The sequence below is a fragment of the Drosophila biarmipes genome, chromosome 3L (assembly GCF_025231255.1).
Source record: "Drosophila biarmipes strain raj3 chromosome 3L, RU_DBia_V1.1, whole genome shotgun sequence".
NCBI classification, from domain to species: domain Eukaryota; kingdom Metazoa; phylum Arthropoda; class Insecta; order Diptera; family Drosophilidae; genus Drosophila; species Drosophila biarmipes.
Window position 1 is genome coordinate 18,972,505 of NC_066613.1, and position 15,976 is coordinate 18,988,480.

Sequence of the window (15,976 nt, forward strand, 5' to 3'; positions counted from 1 at the left end):
AATTTTGAAACGTGCTTAATAACATTTTTCAGAAAGACGATTGAATGAATTTAAATATAAAGCATCTCATGTCATCTATCCAGCCTCCTACCCCACAAGATGCTTGAGAACAGGATACCAAAGCAATGCATACTTCGTGCGTTTGTTTGCTCATCTGGTGACGTCAGTTGAATCATACTCCGCCACCCAACACTCAATCAGAAGTGCAGCGTAGCGCGAAATCTAATTGGCAGTCGTCTCCCCTGAATTCAGTTGGGATTATCCCGTACATTCCGCCCACAGCCTTTTCCCCATCCGAATGCGATACAATGTCCTTTAAGGGGTTTTTGAATTTGTTTTATTTCATTGTTTAAGTCGAAATCTGGGTAGGCCAATTATTTGGTTTGAATCAAATTTGGGGATTCATGCTGCTCGGGGGCTTACTTTCTGTACAGGGTGTTGGCCCCTTCGAAGAGCGGATAGCTCCAGGTGGGGTAGTGCACGTAGCTGGTCCTCAGAGCAGGGGTCAGCAGTGGTGTAATCCTTGGGATGCTACGATGCACGATGGTGGAGCTCTGGTGGGACACCGCGGTGGGTACATGGTCTACCAGATGACCCACCTGGGCCAGGGATGGTTGGTGGTGCAGGGTCATCAGGGGATGATAGATTTGCAGCGCAGCTCTTCCAAGGGCCAAAAGGCAAAGCAGCAGGACAATAGATAAATTCTGTAGGAATAACGGAAATGTAAAATCCATATAGGTTCCCATTGAGTACTCTTTTTTCAACTCACCAATCTTTGTGACATCTTCTTGGTTCAGTGCGCTTCACTTGACTGTTGTTCGCTGGCCAGCCAATCCTCCGCTTTTATAGTCCAGCCAGGGAACCCAAGAACCCAAGATTGGAGAATGGACTAACCATTCTAAATGAGTGGTCCCAGCCCTTGAACATGAGAAGAGCTTGGGCGTTAACCCAGACCCTGCGACTGCCTAATCCTCCAGAGATCTTGATTGCACACAATCGGCGTGTTCATTGGAGAACCGGGGGGCGGATGTGGCATATTTATTGTGGTAGTGGGCCGGTCTCTGTGTTAACTTTATTGATTTCCTGTCCTGTCGCACCGACAACGCCCAAGAATCCAAGCCAGACAAGTGAAAATGCAATATGTTCACAATACGCAAAATGCAGGACAATCGTTTTACATAAGATGGGTTAAGAGATAGGATTATATGGGTAACGGGTGGTAAAGGTCTTTAAGGGGCGAGCTTAAGAAGGACACATATTAAAGATAGTTTTTTGAAATATGATTTCAAGTGATTCCTCATGGGTAAACTACTTTTTTATTAAATTTGAATTATCCCGGCTATAATCCCATAATATTCCTTTAAATAAAAGTTATTTAAGTGCAAATGCGAAAACTTTATTAAAAGCACACTACAGAAGAATTCTACAGAAAATGGCAGAAGAAAGAAGACAGAGAAGAGACAGAGTTTGGCGGGTAATCAGGTTAAGAAGGAAAATTAAGAGTATTAATATCATAGATTTGGCGAGTTCATCTTGTTGATCTTTGGCGTTCCTGCTCAGTTGCGGATGAGGACCACTCGGGGATCGGAGGCCACGGTCCACAGAAGCGGTGGCTGCTGCCGGACCACCTGGGTGGTGCGAACAGCGGGCGCCACAATGGGAGTGACCAGCCGGCGGTGGTCGTGCACCACCGTCTGGCTCTGGTGCGAAATGGCAGTGGGCACATGCTGCACCACCTCACCCACCTTGGCCACAGCCGGCTCCTGGATGGTTAACACGGTGCGCAGTCCATTGCGGGCAGCCAGGATCAGCGGAAGGGGCACGGAGACAGGAATGGCAGATGAAACCAGACGGGCATCGATGGCATCCGAGCTGCCACTGGTGGACTGGGCCAGCTGCTGACCCTCCTCCTCATCCTCCTCGGATTGCTGCTCCGGTTGGGCAACGGCTGAGATGACGGATCCCGCACCGCCCTCGGCCAACTCTACGGAATCCTCGCTGGGAATGGGAAGCAATTGCGAGGACTTGGCCGAACTGAGGGCCACCAAGTTCGAGGGCCACTCCAAGCTGGCTGCCTGCGAAGCTCCGGCAAAGGTGAGCACAATGGCCAGGATGGGCACGAACTGGAATTTAACGATCATTTGATTAGAAACAATTTAAAATAGATCATCCTAAGGTTAGGACTCACCACTCTAGACATGTTTATGGTAGTCTCCCTTCAAATCCGTAAGCTGACGAATGAATGATGCAGTTTGGGATTAAATCATCTGCTTTTATAGCTATTAAACCTAAAGGCAATCTCCCCGCCTGACTGACCAAAGAAATGCATCATTGACTGAGCTAAACACTGAACCAGAAACATTTAATCAGCTGATAATTTGAAATTTGATTGGGTTCCTCTACGAACGTTGCACATATCAAAGTATATTCTGCGGCAACTCAATATCGCACTTGTGCTTGTTGTCAAGCCAGAACTTTTCCAAATAACCGATGGGATCGCGGGGCATTTCGCGAGCCAGTCCCAGCATTCCCTCCATCAGGATGGGCACCACCTCCTGCTCAAGATACGCTCGCTTGTCGCCCTCGGACTTGTAGTTCTTTACTCGGGGACATTCCTTGGCCTCATTACTTGGCTTGGGTTCCTTTTTGGGCTTTTGAACATCCGGACATAGGACCGATATGATGGCGGAAGGATTCTTCTTAGCCTTGTCCACGCTTGGTTTGCTCTTCTTGTGGGGACTTGCCTTTCGACTGGAAGACATTTTAACCAGTTTTCTGACCGAGAACTATAGTTATTCTTTACTCAGAAAAGGAACGATATATCTAAGGCAACTCTGTGCGTCGAAAATTACTTTATTTTAAGCTTAGTTTAGAAAGGAATAATAAAAATAGTTTTTGCATCCATATTTGTCGTTTTTAATTAACCAATTTTGAAGAGGGTTTTAAATGTTATAAAACTAGGATTCGTTTTCAAGAAATACAAATTTGGTATTCGTTTTAATGTGGGAATTTATTCTCAATCAGAAATTTCTCGGTACAGCTGGAGCCGCACTCGAGCAGCCGGCAAGCCGTGGCCGTAACCCAGCACTTCCTCCTCGGCTCCGTGGCTCCGTCCACCCGTGGGCGCTTCTAAGCTGATTAGCATACGTAACCCGATCAAGCGAGACATCTGCTGCACTTCTCCAATCGCTTGGCTGGACGGGCGGTAACTTAAGCCGCTTTGCCCAGCCCCTCACCCCTTCTGGGGGGATGTGGAAGGGGATATACGATTGCGCAATCCCCCCGAGGGTTTCAATCCAGTTCCGAGAACGCCCACTTTCGTCGGTTTTTGGTCTCCGGCAGGCGTTGAAAGAACTTGCTCAAATCCCTGGAGAGGCCGCCGAAAAAGGTGTATCGTATCTGGTGCTCCAGAAGCCAAATAAAATGGTCCGTTCGGTAGGTAAGCGAGAGGAATTTAAAGGCAGTGGTCATCACCAGCATGTAGACTATCAGTTGATGCCGGTTGAGGCCCAGAATCAGTGGACTTTGGAAGATCTCGAGCACGAAGAGGAGGGAGAGGACCAGTGCCCATTTCGAGTTGCTAAAATGTAGATTTCTCTTCTAGATATAATATATTAAGTCTGCACAACTCACTTGCTGAGCTTGAGGTAGGCCATCTGGTTGTGCTGACATCTATTGATTAAAAGACTCGCCACCGGCTTCAGCACCTCGGCTCCACTGCCCATGACCGTGCCCACTACAAGCATGGGAACTGGCGCATTTCCGTAAGCCTGTGCCGCCAAATGAACTCCTCGGTCAATCAGCTGAACCTGGCTGATTGTCGACATGGCGGTGACTACGAAGCGAAAGGGCATTGAGCCGGCCAGTGCGTGAGCCAGGTCAAAGGGAAAGTAAAAGATGCAGTACCTACTTGAAGAAGGAAAAACTTATCTTAAAACCATAACCCTTTTCTGCAAATTCAAGATTTCAAGAACGTTTCTTCTTTTATTTTGAATTCTCATTTGAGGAAGCTCACCAGATAAACGAACAGAGCAGTATATCTGCGGTATTGCAGAGTGGTTCCAAGGGGAGACCACCCAGCAGCAGGTTTCCAAGGATATCGCCCGAGTAGTTCAGCAAGAGGTTGGCCAGCCACAGGACGAAGGGCTGCCACTCCAGCGCCTTGTTCCGGCTCTCCCTTAACCTTAAGGACCCTGCACAGCCCACCAGTTCGTCCCGCAGTTGCTGGGAGATCTGGGAGTAGTGCAGGATGCGAAAGATTAGGTGGTTGGGAAGCTGCTTCAGGATCAGCCGGGCATTCATCCCTCGATCAGCTGCCCCACGTCTTTGGCTTTGCTTTTTGGGAGTCCTCTGGTTGACTCTAAATTTTGGCTTAATGTTCTATTTTTTAATAAAAGCCAATAACACTTAAAAAAAATAGTGAATAGAATTTGCTTAAACAAAAATATTGACAAACGAAACTCAGGTGTCTACATTTGTGGGGATGTGTGTGTGCATATAATAAAAGTTGACCAGTTCTTTAAATCATGGAGGTTCTTTAGAGATTTAGGATCTTTTGTTTTAGTTATCCAATGGCTTATAATGTAATAAATGACTATGATAAGTTGATGTATGGGTTTTGATGTAATATTCCTAGAATATATTAGCATTTTAAACTGGTGACAAAGTGCGATGGCTAGCCAAACTGCGAGGTCCTGGAACTAGGGAGGCGAAGCTAATGTTCCGCACGGGCTTAATCCTCGGCAGCATCTGGTGCACTACCGGATGGGCGGCGTAGGTGAGGTGGGCGGGTGTCTGACCGGAGATGGTGGACACCGGCACCTCCACCTCCTGCTCCGCCGTCGGGAAGAACCTCTCCACCTGCTGCTTCAGGTCGCCCACAGCTCTGTGATGACTGACAATCCTGGCTGAAGGAGCCACCAGCTGCTTCTGGGAGTGGAGGATTAGTGGCTCCGCTGACGACACTCTGGTGAAGCTCTGGTGGGAAACGGCACTGGCCACCTGGCCGTTGCCATGCAGGATGGTCGTGGCTGCCTCACTGTGGCCTAATCCCCAAGTGAGTACGAGGCAAACAACCTGTTGGGATTGGATTCAGCTTGGAAGCAGGTGGCACTCGGACGAAACTTTGCGGATTACTCACTGTGATGTGCATGATGGTCACTTGAGTGGGCAACTAATTACCGTTAGACATGTGCCGCTGCCATTTATAGCCGGATCCCTCTGGCCAAGAGGACTCCTTGACCAAGAGGTCGCCCGTGCCCCTGTCGCAGCAAGATTTATGGGCCATTTTGTATGCAGCCAATTAATTAATCAAAAAGTACTCCAATCCGACAGCCTCTCATGGGCTGCGTGCACTTAGAGCTTCCATTACGCGCCTCCGGCTAATCGCCGAATCATATGGCCGGCTGACTGACTCAACTTTGCCGGATTGCCAGAGAATGTGCGAAGCCACGACGGCAGCTTTAAGTACTGAAACTTTAAGCGCCAAAATATATTGGATTCGAAGATTAAAGTACCCTATTTATAGCATTAAAATGATAGGTATATTCTAGGCATAGAAATATATAAATATAATAAATTTTTTATTTGATAACTAATCATAATACATTATTAAATAATACATATTAAATATAAATACAGAATATAGTAATCTACTTATAATATTAAAATGGTATGTATATTCAAAGCATAGACATTTAAATCTATAATATATTTTGGTTTATTTAATAACTAAGAATAATAACTATTTGAATATCTATTATAAATCAATAAAAATACATACAAATGTCTGGAGTGTTTTAGCTTGCTTACAAATTTCTTTATACTACTAGGACTCATGTTTAAACTCATATGCTTTTTCTTGATTTCAAGGAACTGGTTTCAAAATTCCAAGAATATCATAATATTATAAAATCTAATGATAGTTCATTTTGAGCTAAGTTTACCTTCATATTGGGAGTGACTCCCCCTCGTAGGGTATTATATCAGCCAGAGCAAACAATCCCAGCAACCACAGAGGTTGGTGGTGCGGTGGGTGAGTGGCGGAGGTGCGAAGTGGAGTGGATCAACCTTCAGCGGGTTGCGCAGACGCAGATGCCGTCGCATGTTGTAGGCTTTGTTGTTGCGGCGCTATTACCACAATATTTGCGGCGTTCGGTATTTATTTATATTCGATTTTTTTTCGGCTTATTTCTTTACGTAAAGCTGCGTCCAAGTTGAGACACTCCCACAATTGCAAGATAACCGCGACTGCGCGCGTGTTTCCAACGCTTCGATCGCAGATCCAGCACTTTTCCAGGGGCTCTGCGATGGGGGCTGCTTCGATGGATCCACCCCCTCGGCATGCTCCACGGCCGCCCCTGCCTGGGCCAGCAACTGCTCCACCGTGATTTCATGGCACAGCAATTCACACAGCACTTCAGTTTGACTTTGCCACTCGCTCCGCTTTGTGTTTGTTTCTCGAAAGGGGAACCTCCACTCCAATCCAGTCCGATCCGATCCGCCCACCTCAGCTCGACGGCGGTGTTCTCAGCGGCCTGCTGCCTTTATAATCACTCCATTAGGCTTGGATCATTACCATGCGGCATCTGGTGAGTGGGATGATCCTCCTCCGTTAGGGTGGAGAGACCTTACTTCTACTTAGGATCATTAGTTTAGATCAAATAAAAAATATTATTGTCTCACAAATTTAAGTAAATATTTAAATTAACGATTAAAATCTTTAATCAACGTTAAATTTTTTTAATTAACCAAAATTTTATTTCTTTAAATTGCGAGTGTATTTTTACACCTTTAAGCTTTGGTTTGTTCAAAATTGACCCACTCTGCCAACCATTTACATAATTTAATAACTTATCTTTTGACACTCGTATAGATAATATTGGCCGTAATTTTCGTGGCCCTGGTTTTGGCCAAGCCGGCGACGGAGGCTCCCCGTCTGCTGATCGATTCGGCGCCCTCGGTGGTCTCCTACCAGGGATCATCCCAGGCACAGACCCGCTTTGTCATTGCGCCCATGGGCCGGGCACTGGGCTACGTAGAACCCACCAACCTGAATCGCACCTTCCACACGAAGGCCACGCAGGAGGACGGCTCCACGGGCTACGAGCAACTCAACCTGAGCCCGGTCTATGTGCCAAACAGCTAGGCAATAGAGCGGTGCACTTAGTTTTAGATAGTTGAATGTGTAAATAAAGGCAGCGAGTATAAAGTATAACGTTCTAGATTATTATTATTTACTTTATTTTTATTCAGGATCAACAAATGATTTATTTGTATTAAGAACAAACAATCAGTTTGTTTTTGCAGAGACAGTGGTTTCATATAACTTAGTTTTCCTTTTTTTAAATCTGGAAAAACTATTAATGTCACGTGCCATCATAGATTTTTACCATGAGTAACTAAATTATATCCTAATGCATGATATTTAGTACCTTTTTTCTGGGTTTTTAGGCAACCATATAAAGCATTGAACGCAGCAAAAGTTTTAAAACACGAGCTTTCATATGGTTTAACTTCGATTTGGTACCCCAAAATTCCGTTTGCCTAAGCTTTTACTTTTAAAAAATATTAACAGCCCATAGTAAAATAAGCTGAAAAAATAGGAGTAAGTAAGAGTAAGTAAAAGTAGTGTTGAATTTTACCTGCCTAAAACCGCATCTGAAATTTTAAATAGTTTTTATTTTAAATCAGTTATATGAGTATATTATTAGTTGTTACAATGGAAAAGCATTTGTTATTTTTATTTATGATTGGAAATATCTCCGCGGTATTTAGTTTCCTGCATGGGGAGTTTAAATATAAATTTCACTAATAAAAACTGACTATCCTGATTTTACCACTCAGTAAGCTTCGACTAAAATGCAATCATATCAAAAAGATCAGAGAAAAACCCACAAAAATACAACGAATATACTCTTTTGAAACAACAATCATGTCGTACAGCAGTCGCCGCGAGATGTGGGTGCCCAGCCCGGCGCTGATGCTGCACCAGCTGCAGTCCTCGGAGGAGGAGGACGACGAGCCCGCCGTGGACTTCCACGAGAACTGCAACCAGGCGTGGCGGGCCCAGTACAACCACCCCTCGATGGCCAGCGTGGGCATTGGCTACGAGTTCGTCAACCCACCTGGTCGGTACATCAGCTCCTCGCAGAACGACGATGCGGAGAATCGCCTGCTCGGTAATTCTTCCTCCAGCAACACTCGACTGGTGCACATCCCGCAGATCCCCCCGATAGGATATCATCCCTATAGTTTCGGGTCGGATGACGAGAGCCAGATGCAGTACTAAACCATTTCCCGAACTAAATTCCCAGTGCTTGAACATAATCTGATTCGCTTTTTCCCAAACCAGGATTCACATGCCTCACCCACCGCTGTCGCATCTGAGCTCCGACGAGTCCCAACTGGAAACGCGGGGCCCCGAAAGAGGGTCTTTTATACAGCCTCACCTCATTGGAATAAAATTGCATTTCATTTTGTTTTCGCCAACACGAATCGAAAGACCTTCGCCTGGGCTCTGAACCTCTAGACTAACAATACTTTTTTTTTTGGCTTTAATCTTTGGGTTATTGTTTGGGCTTTGAAACCTTTTCGGGCCCAACGACAATTGATTGTTGGGCAGTTCGCAGATGTTTAGTTCAAGTTCAATGTAAAGCAAACGAGTTTGCCAATTGCTCGTTAGTTGATTTTGCTGAAGGACAATCTGGCTGGCTAATTTTTGGCCATATAAAGCCGTAGACTTGGTTCCAGATCAGCAGCAGTCACTCGTCGACTTCAAAGCACCACACAAACCCAACAACATGTTCCGTTTCGTGAGTATTTCAGGAAATTAAGGATCTATCTCAGGATCTAACTAGTTGCCTAACCCTAGATTGCCATCTGTGCCCTGGCCACCATTGCCGCCGCCGCCCCGGGATTCATTGAGGAGCAGCATGTGGCCGTCGCCCCCGTGGTGGCCAAAGTGGGTGCCGTGGTGCACAGTGTACCGTCGGCCACTTCCCACCAGAGCTTCACCCAGTACCACAACCAGGCGGTGCTCACTCCCGTGGTGAAGCATGTGGTGCCAGCTGTTCCCGTGGTCAAGACTGTGGCGCCAGTGGTTCCCGTGGTCAAGACTGTTTATCCCGTGGCTCCCGTGGTCAAGCATGTGGGCCCCATTGTGCCCGTCGTGAAGCATGTGGCTCCAGTGGTGCCCGTGATCAAGAGCGTGCCCGTGGTGCACCATCAGACCTATGTGTCTCCCGCTGTCCACCATGTGGCCGCCGTCCCCGTCGTGAAGACCCTGCCCCATGCCGTCTCCCACCAGAGCCACACCCAGGTGCACCACCAGAAGACCCTCGTCACCCCGGTGGTGGCTCCCCTGGTCAAGACTGTCGCCGTGGCCGCTGCCCCTCTGACCCACGTGTACCACCATTAGGAAACTTGTGATTGTTATGGTTGCTTCTTTGAATAAATTCGATTGTTGATATTATAAATCCAGTTTTTGGCAAAAGGTTCAATTTGAATAGCTGATCGATTTGATCCAATCCAATTAGCATCTAAATAATCAATTTGAATGACTTTTATTTAAGTGTTTTTCGAAGGTATTTATTTTTAAGCTTGAATGAGTAGCTGGGTGCAAAAAATAATAATAGAAATGGTAACAAACCCGTAAAGCTGCCCAGAGGCTAAGCCAAAATGAAATTATTTTTTTGGTTTTAAAACAAAATGTGAACGACGTTCACTGAAAAGTTCACATAAATATCTTTTTATCTATGAAGTTTATATGGGTAACCTTAACAGAGCTTTATTTCAGGGAATTCTGATTTTAAATATTTTGAATAAATCCAACCTAAACAGGAAAGATCGATTTAGTTGAATTTCTTGACTGTGAGGTACTCTTTAAGCCAACTCCCAAAGGAAAATGTGTCTTTTATAAGGAGCAAAGGGTACTTCTATCTTTATAGTTTTTTCTACTTTACATTTTTAGATTTTAAACCTGAATTTTGGAAATGTATTAAAAATCTTTGAAAGTCAAACTTGTAAATTCACAACTTTCGCTAAGTAAGAATCCCAAGAGTCTGCATTCTTAATCTCAACCTACTAGCTTTCATAGTTTTTCAAATCTAAGATTCAATGATTTAAATTCAATCCTTTTTTTTATTGGTTGTAGCTTTTTTCGTTTAACAATTGTTTGATAACCATGTCAGCAAGCTTTCAATTGATTTACTTGTGGTAGGCGGAGTAAACCACGGGGGCGCTGTGGACAGCGTGGACCAGAGGCTGGACGGAGTGGACCACAGGGGCAGCTGGGATCACAGTCTTGACCAGAGGAGCGGCGGGCACAACAGTGTGGACCAGGGGAGCAGCTGGGATGACGGTCTTGACCAGGGGAGCAGCTGGGATCACAGTCTTGACCAGGGGAGCGGCATGGACCACTGGGGCGGCATGGACCACTGGGGCGGAGTAGACCACCGGCACCTTGCGCACCAGGTTCACGTTGCTCTGGTGGGTGATGGCCGAGGAGGCGCTGGTGTCCACGTAGGCGGTCTTGGCCAGAATGGCGGGCTGGACTATCGAGTGGGTCTCGGCAATCAGACCGGGAGCAGCGGCGGCCACGGCCAGGCAAGCGAAGAAGGCGACCTGCAGAAGGGATAGTCGATTAAGGGTAACGTTCCTTTTTTAAATTCCAACTCCTGAACCACTCACGAATTTGAACATTTTTGGCGGTTTGGTTTTTGGGGATTTGCTGTGATTGCTGAATCAATTGCAACTGCTGATGATGACAGGCCAAACGCTGGGCTTTTATAGTTGCCTAGTTTGGTCCAAGCCCCAATACCTCTGTGTGTCGCTAAGTACTTGGCTGAACTTGAGCACCGAACCGGTTTGGGTTTCAAGTAAAGCACTTATTCGGGTTTTCGGCTGGCTTCTAAGCGCTTATCAAAGACGCAGTTCGGCTCGTTAACTGACCTAGGTTCCAGCGGCTTTTGTGTGTGGGTGACTGTGGCTGCGAGGAAGTCGAGTCGGGACAACAAGCCAGGCCAATCAATCGACAATGGGCCAAGTAATTGGCCTTAGATGCGGTCGCTTACGCAAATGAGGCTGCCCGGAGCTGGAGCTCACGGAGTGCGTGGGTTATCCTTGCACTTCACCCGGGGATACTACATCTTCCTCCTGGTTGGCCTTTCACAATCACCCGATCCCCGGGCGTAATTGAGTTGCACTCTCGTCCTGGGAATGGCTCCTAATCCCCGCACTTCTCCACCTCTTCAAAGGGTGTCTCCTATCTGGTGGATGTGTGTTGGTGGGGCTGCATCTCCCACAGCTCGTTATATGACCTTTTGCCACATAACGCTAATAAATGAATGTGCCAATGTGTAGAAGTGCACAAACCATCGATGGCAATTCGATAAGGGTCGTTCATATAACATGGCTTACACTGACAGCAGATGTGGAGATAATTAAAGGTTATGGCAAGTGTCTGTGTGTTCATAGGTGTGCTCACCTTGACTCGGACATGAACTAAGCCCATGAACTAAGCCCATGAACTAAGAATAAAAGTGGTCTTTCAAAATCAATTGAAACATGTAATTCTGGGAAAGAAGGACCAAGTCACGGTCAAAATGATGAAATGTTGTGGGGATGTAAGCGGGTTAGGTGTGCGGTTCGAGTCTCCAAAATGGCTCAAGGAAGAATTCTGGGAAATAAAAGTGAAATAAGAATGGAAACTTTGTGGTAAGAAGCGTAAAATTGTTACTAATAATAACTTTGCTTATCACCTTTTTGTTGAATATTTCATCATCCTACCAATACTTTACTAAAGAGGAAGTAAAATCACGAGATATTTTTAGTAGTAAAAGGCATGACATAAACGAAAATCTAAAAAAAGAGAAATGAATTCTTAGAAGTTGAATTTTTAATAAAATAATTATTATTATTTTTCATTGAAATATAATTTTATTAAAAGTATAAATTATGCTGAAATAATATAATGAGGTAATACTTTTTTTAGGGATTATTGTTTTTATACTTCGAAATTAAATATTTCATATAATGAATGCCCAAATAATGATATAATACTTATTTTAAGGAATTGCGTTATGCCACCATAGTATGTGTTAAACATAATCATTTCAGCGAAAGAACCCTCCATTTGGCATCCGAACTTGACCCAAATCAGAACCCTCCAAGCCGCGACTTGCCCTTCATTGAACGGGGCACAAACAAGAGCGCAGTAAATTATACGCGTACGCCTGCATTCAAATTGAATCCGAATCCGATTGCAACATCGACGGGTCCAGTGGATGGCGGCGCTCCTCAAGTGATTCATGGCCAGGCCGTAAAGACCTGGCTACCGACTGCAGCAGCTGTTAAGTGCCGCTCGTCGAGTGACAGATAAAGACCCCCGATGCGGTCCCAGGTTCGGTCCCAGTCCCTATGTCAAGGCCATCCGCCGGACAAGCCCCACGCGCACTTAACCCACAATTTCGGAGCTGGACGTTGTTGGTTCGCCGTCTGTGTCATTGTTTTTTTCAGCTTCACCGGGGTTTCGGGGCCCGGCTTTGGATCGAGCGACAGTTACACGTACTTAAGATAACCATCGGGCAACTGGTAATGTGGAAAATGAATACCCAGAAAATTATGCATACATCTTGATCGAAATGCGGTCTCCGCTCTCGTAAATCCTAATTTGCGGTCTGTGTAACTTTATGGAGTGATGCTCGGCGATTATTTCTTTATAGCTCTTGGCTCGCACAATTCAATCAGTCATCGCAGGATGAGATCAAGCAGTTGTAGCAGCTATATTTTACGGGTTGGGACACAACATATGTTAATTTAATAAATTAACTTACATATCGCAACGCGTTGGGGTTACTAAACATCCGTAACATAATATATTATTATGCTATAAAGCTATATTTCTGATTGTGGCATTGGTTGTTTACTAAAATTTAACATATTAATATCTATAGATACCTAATATTGTTATAAAATTTATATTTTATTTTTTTAAGTGATTAAATATTTTTTTAATATATGTATAATATTATTGATTCAAGATTTAACACTTTTTACAGTATTTTCAGGATTTTGCTATAGGTTTAATTTGCGTATTTTTGGGATCACTGATCTGATCACGTCAACAAAAATTTTCAGGTCTATCCAATCGTTTTGCTAAGTAGACACGTTATAAGACCTTCATTAAATTCGGCGTGTCATTTGTCATTTTGGCAAATGTATTGACAATTTGGCTATATAAACGCTGCGTAGGCCTCAGTGGGTCATGAGTTCTTACTGGAGTTTCGCAGAGCCAAATTCAAACTAAGACTAGATCCAATTTCAGCTGCCTCAACATGCATAGAATGGTGAGTTAAAATACCACAATAAATAATTTGATTTTTGTGTTATGAATTAATATATTTAAATTCCTTTGCAGTTGCTCTACACCTTGGTAATCGTTGCCCTTGCTTGGGTTCAGGCCTGCCAAATCCATCATAATCTGACATTTCCTGCTGCGAACCAAGTTTCTCGCTGTTCTGGCCGCCACCTCACTTTTCGTAATCAGAGTTTGAGGAGGGATCCGCCCACATTAACCACCGGCAATTCGATGTCTTCTTGGCCTGAACTTTGCTTTTACGGCAAACCTTTTACGCTGGGGCACTAGCCATGCATTGTTGTTGCTTTTGTTATTGCTTAAATAAATTGTTGTAAATTATTTGTCATATGAAAAACATAAAACAAAGTTGTGGATGCTATTTTTGGATATCAAGGGTCTTCTAAAATTAGATATCTGATTTGTAATTCAGTTGGAAGTTGTTGTTTGGGGACTTAGGGTTCAGGAGACATAAAACTAATATAAACTAAACTACTTAGTTAAAGTACATGGCATTTCTTATTTTGGATTTCATTTATATAATTTAATTTTAATTTATTTTTTTATTAAATTAACTATTTATTAAATTATATAGGCTCCACACTACCCATTGATAACCAAGCATGCATTTAAAGTTGATAACACTTTTAATATTATGTTTTGTTTTTTAAGTTTTTAATATTAGGCTATGTTGTACAAAATTTATTTTTGGAGTTAATGTTATTTTACTAAAATTTCAATTGTAATGTATTCTATTTGATTAGTCGATGCCCCAATTCTTTACGTTCTTTTTCAAAATAAATATAACACGCAATCTTAATTATTTGGGGATCAATAATACTTGTGGGAATTTTATTTAGTTTTCATATAATTGGTTAACAACAAAAAATTTAAGGGAATTAATGGTGCAGGGTGTAGGCCAGAGGAGCGGAGTGCACCACCGACTTGATGAGGGGAGCGGAGTGGACCACGGAGTGCACCACGGGAGCGGAGTGCACCACCGGCACGGAGTGGACGACTGGAGCGGCATGGACAACGGGCACGGAGTGGACCACTGGAGCAGCATGGACGGCCACGGCGGGCTGGGTGTAGGTGGTGGTCTTCACGATGGGGGCAACCACGGGCTGCACCACCGCCTTGCTGTGCACCTGGGTGATGCTCTGGTGGGACACCGCCGAGGGAGCCGAGTGCACCACGGAGCCAACCTTGGCCAGGACGGGCTCATGGACCACATGGTGGGTCTCGATCAGACCTGCGCTGGCGGTGGCAACCAGGAGGGCGATGACGGCGATCTATAAGGAAAAATATATGATTATTCCTGTTCTAAAGAATATTATTCCTTATGTTACTCACGAAATTGAACATTTTGATTGGAATTTTTTTAAGCTCGTGCTGCTTGTTGGCTTGAGAAGATTCGTTGAATAACTGATGATGTTTGGGAACCCCGAACCCAACTTATATAGAACCTCGAAAGCGCATCGAATGCTTCAAAACCAACCGCTGACCTTCACTACGCCCCTGCATGACCCGACTTGGATCCGATCGGGAGCCGAAATCTCGGCGAAGTCAGCTCATTATGGTTTGTCGATGCTGCGGCAGCCGATTGCCGAAAGCTCAGATCGTTTTGGAGCCCGAAGTATCTGAAGTACCTCGGGCCTTATCAAAAGCCCCCAAGGTGGACAACTTCGGAAGCCGAAGTCGCTGGCTGTTTGAGCCCTTAGCCTGCGTTGGTCAGTTGCTATATAAGCCTCATCTGCAGGTTCCAACAGCATCAGTCATCTCTCTGAGCTTACCCCAAAAACAACCAACCAAAAACCCACCCAAGATGTTCAAATTCGTAAGTTCATAAGATTTCTGGATGGGCAAGAATATCTTTTTATTAATAATATTTTACCTACACAGGTTGCTGTCATCGCCCTCCTGGTTGCCACCGCCAGCGCAGGTCTGATCGAGACCCACCATGTGGTGCACGAACCCGTCCTGGCCAAGGTTGGCTCTGTGGTGCACTCGGCTCCCTCGGCGGTGTCCCACCAGAGCATCACCCAGGTGCACAGCAAGGCGGTGGTGCAGCCCGTGGTTGCCCCCGTCGTGAAGACCACCACCTACACCCAGCCCGCCGTGGCTGTCCATGCTGCTCCAGTGGTCCACTCCGTGCCCGTTGTCCATGCCGCTCCAGTCGTCCACTCCGTGCCGGTGGTGCACTCCGCTCCCGTGGTGCACTCTGTGGTCCACTCCGCTCCCCTTATCAAGTCGGTGGTGCACTCCGCTCCTCTGGCCTACACCCTGCACCATTAAGATGCCAAATGTGATACAGTATTTACCATTTTTTGTTCAAATAAATCTTTTTCGTTTTTTCATAACAAGTTAATATGATGCGTTTTAATTTTTCATTAAGAGGGATGATTATTTATAAGATTGTTTAACATTTGTTGAACTATTTTAAACAGTAATGGATCTTTACACGTTTAAAAGGATTTAAAAACAATAATCAAACAATGATATCAGCATTCATTTAAGTTCTTCAAGCGATTCGTATATATATATAAAGTACATTTGAAAATATGTTTAAACGATCACAAGCCATAGAAAATATTTTAAATATATTTAAAAGATATTAAGCCA

At 44.7% G+C, this 15,976-nt stretch overlaps 12 protein-coding genes across 14 annotated transcripts; 5 read left to right on the top strand and 7 right to left on the bottom strand.

Annotated features, from left to right (window-relative positions):
* Positions 1–323: 323 nt before the first annotated feature.
* Positions 324–818, bottom strand: LOC108034771 (uncharacterized). The gene is made up of 2 exons (XM_017109717.3): positions 770–818; positions 324–704 (listed from the first exon to the last, which is right to left on the bottom strand). The coding sequence occupies exons 1-2, from the start codon at positions 782–784 to the stop codon at positions 420–422; spliced, it is 300 nt and encodes a 99-aa protein (XP_016965206.1). The 5' UTR covers positions 785–818; the 3' UTR covers positions 324–419.
* Positions 819–1,371: 553 nt separating this feature from the next.
* On the bottom strand, positions 1,372–2,327 carry LOC108034615 (retinin). The gene is made up of 2 exons (XM_050886142.1): positions 2,189–2,327; positions 1,372–2,123 (listed from the first exon to the last, which is right to left on the bottom strand). Exons 1-2 carry the CDS (start codon positions 2,198–2,200, stop codon positions 1,557–1,559), a joined length of 579 nt encoding a protein of 192 aa, XP_050742099.1. The 5' UTR covers positions 2,201–2,327; the 3' UTR covers positions 1,372–1,556.
* A 4-nt stretch (positions 2,328–2,331) lies between these two features.
* LOC108034735 (protein dpy-30 homolog) lies at positions 2,332–2,828 on the bottom strand. Its single transcript, XM_017109675.3, has one exon. The coding sequence runs from the start codon at positions 2,760–2,762 to the stop codon at positions 2,418–2,420; it is 345 nt and encodes a 114-aa protein (XP_016965164.1). The 5' UTR covers positions 2,763–2,828; the 3' UTR covers positions 2,332–2,417.
* Positions 2,829–2,997: 169 nt separating this feature from the next.
* LOC108034608 (trimeric intracellular cation channel type B) lies at positions 2,998–4,479 on the bottom strand. Of its 2 annotated transcripts, none has more exons than XM_017109542.3 (3): positions 4,016–4,479; positions 3,634–3,909; positions 2,998–3,580 (listed from the first exon to the last, which is right to left on the bottom strand). In XM_017109542.3, exons 1-3 carry the CDS (start codon positions 4,300–4,302, stop codon positions 3,292–3,294), a joined length of 852 nt encoding a protein of 283 aa, XP_016965031.1. In that variant the 5' UTR covers positions 4,303–4,479; the 3' UTR covers positions 2,998–3,291. The 2 variants fall into 2 exon arrangements, with proteins under 2 accessions (XP_016965031.1, XP_016965032.1); XM_017109543.3 differs by having other exon boundaries at positions 3,634–3,906; positions 4,016–4,476.
* Positions 4,480–4,614: 135 nt separating this feature from the next.
* Positions 4,615–5,259, bottom strand: LOC108034707 (uncharacterized). Its single transcript, XM_017109647.3, has 2 exons — positions 5,141–5,259; positions 4,615–5,076 (listed from the first exon to the last, which is right to left on the bottom strand). The coding sequence occupies exons 1-2, from the start codon at positions 5,150–5,152 to the stop codon at positions 4,651–4,653; spliced, it is 438 nt and encodes a 145-aa protein (XP_016965136.1). The 5' UTR covers positions 5,153–5,259; the 3' UTR covers positions 4,615–4,650.
* A 1,178-nt stretch (positions 5,260–6,437) lies between these two features.
* LOC108034733 (uncharacterized) lies at positions 6,438–7,307 on the top strand. The gene is made up of 2 exons (XM_017109673.3): positions 6,438–6,590; positions 6,875–7,307. The coding sequence occupies exons 1-2, from the start codon at positions 6,579–6,581 to the stop codon at positions 7,145–7,147; spliced, it is 285 nt and encodes a 94-aa protein (XP_016965162.1). The 5' UTR covers positions 6,438–6,578; the 3' UTR covers positions 7,148–7,307.
* A 523-nt stretch (positions 7,308–7,830) lies between these two features.
* Positions 7,831–8,531, top strand: LOC108034647 (uncharacterized). Of its 2 annotated transcripts, XM_017109585.3 has the most exons (2): positions 7,831–8,180; positions 8,354–8,531. In XM_017109585.3, exons 1-2 carry the CDS (start codon positions 7,934–7,936, stop codon positions 8,386–8,388), a joined length of 282 nt encoding a protein of 93 aa, XP_016965074.1. In that variant the 5' UTR covers positions 7,831–7,933; the 3' UTR covers positions 8,389–8,531. The 2 variants fall into 2 exon arrangements, with proteins under 2 accessions (XP_016965074.1, XP_016965073.1); XM_017109584.3 differs by having other exon boundaries at positions 7,831–8,490.
* Positions 8,532–8,637: 106 nt separating this feature from the next.
* On the top strand, positions 8,638–9,418 carry LOC108034646 (uncharacterized). The gene is made up of 2 exons (XM_017109583.3): positions 8,638–8,813; positions 8,873–9,418. Exons 1-2 carry the CDS (start codon positions 8,802–8,804, stop codon positions 9,416–9,418), a joined length of 558 nt encoding a protein of 185 aa, XP_016965072.1. The 5' UTR covers positions 8,638–8,801.
* A 678-nt stretch (positions 9,419–10,096) lies between these two features.
* LOC108034584 (cuticle protein LPCP-23) lies at positions 10,097–10,761 on the bottom strand. The gene is made up of 2 exons (XM_017109516.3): positions 10,690–10,761; positions 10,097–10,623 (listed from the first exon to the last, which is right to left on the bottom strand). Exons 1-2 carry the CDS (start codon positions 10,699–10,701, stop codon positions 10,207–10,209), a joined length of 429 nt encoding a protein of 142 aa, XP_016965005.1. The 5' UTR covers positions 10,702–10,761; the 3' UTR covers positions 10,097–10,206.
* Positions 10,762–13,289: 2,528 nt separating this feature from the next.
* Positions 13,290–13,645, top strand: LOC108034585 (uncharacterized). The gene is made up of 2 exons (XM_017109518.2): positions 13,290–13,346; positions 13,418–13,645. Exons 1-2 carry the CDS (start codon positions 13,335–13,337, stop codon positions 13,643–13,645), a joined length of 240 nt encoding a protein of 79 aa, XP_016965007.1. The 5' UTR covers positions 13,290–13,334.
* A 529-nt stretch (positions 13,646–14,174) lies between these two features.
* LOC108034416 (A-kinase anchor protein 14) lies at positions 14,175–14,767 on the bottom strand. Its single transcript, XM_017109299.3, has 2 exons — positions 14,708–14,767; positions 14,175–14,646 (listed from the first exon to the last, which is right to left on the bottom strand). Exons 1-2 carry the CDS (start codon positions 14,717–14,719, stop codon positions 14,254–14,256), a joined length of 405 nt encoding a protein of 134 aa, XP_016964788.1. The 5' UTR covers positions 14,720–14,767; the 3' UTR covers positions 14,175–14,253.
* Positions 14,768–15,125: 358 nt separating this feature from the next.
* LOC108034662 (A-kinase anchor protein 14) lies at positions 15,126–15,722 on the top strand. Its single transcript, XM_017109601.2, has 2 exons — positions 15,126–15,191; positions 15,257–15,722. The coding sequence occupies exons 1-2, from the start codon at positions 15,180–15,182 to the stop codon at positions 15,647–15,649; spliced, it is 405 nt and encodes a 134-aa protein (XP_016965090.1). The 5' UTR covers positions 15,126–15,179; the 3' UTR covers positions 15,650–15,722.
* The last annotated feature ends 254 nt before the right edge of the window (positions 15,723–15,976 follow it).

Excerpts from the sequence above, each read along its gene's own strand:
- LOC108034735 (XM_017109675.3), bottom strand. The coding sequence starts at position 2,762 with ATGTCTTCCAGTCGAAAGGCAAGTCCCCACAAGAAGAGCAAACCAAGC.
- LOC108034608 (XM_017109542.3), bottom strand. The coding sequence starts at position 4,302 with ATGAATGCCCGGCTGATCCTGAAGCAGCTTCCCAACCACCTAATCTTT. Across the intron at positions 3,910-4,015 it reads CTGCTCTGTTCGTTTATCTG|TAGGTACTGCATCTTTTACT; the intron begins GTGAGCTTCCTC and ends TCCTTCTTCAAG. Across the intron at positions 3,581-3,633 it reads GCCTACCTCAAGCTCAGCAA|CAACTCGAAATGGGCACTGG; the intron begins GTGAGTTGTGCA and ends TCTACATTTTAG.
- LOC108034647 (XM_017109584.3), top strand. The coding sequence starts at position 7,934 with ATGTCGTACAGCAGTCGCCGCGAGATGTGGGTGCCCAGCCCGGCGCTG.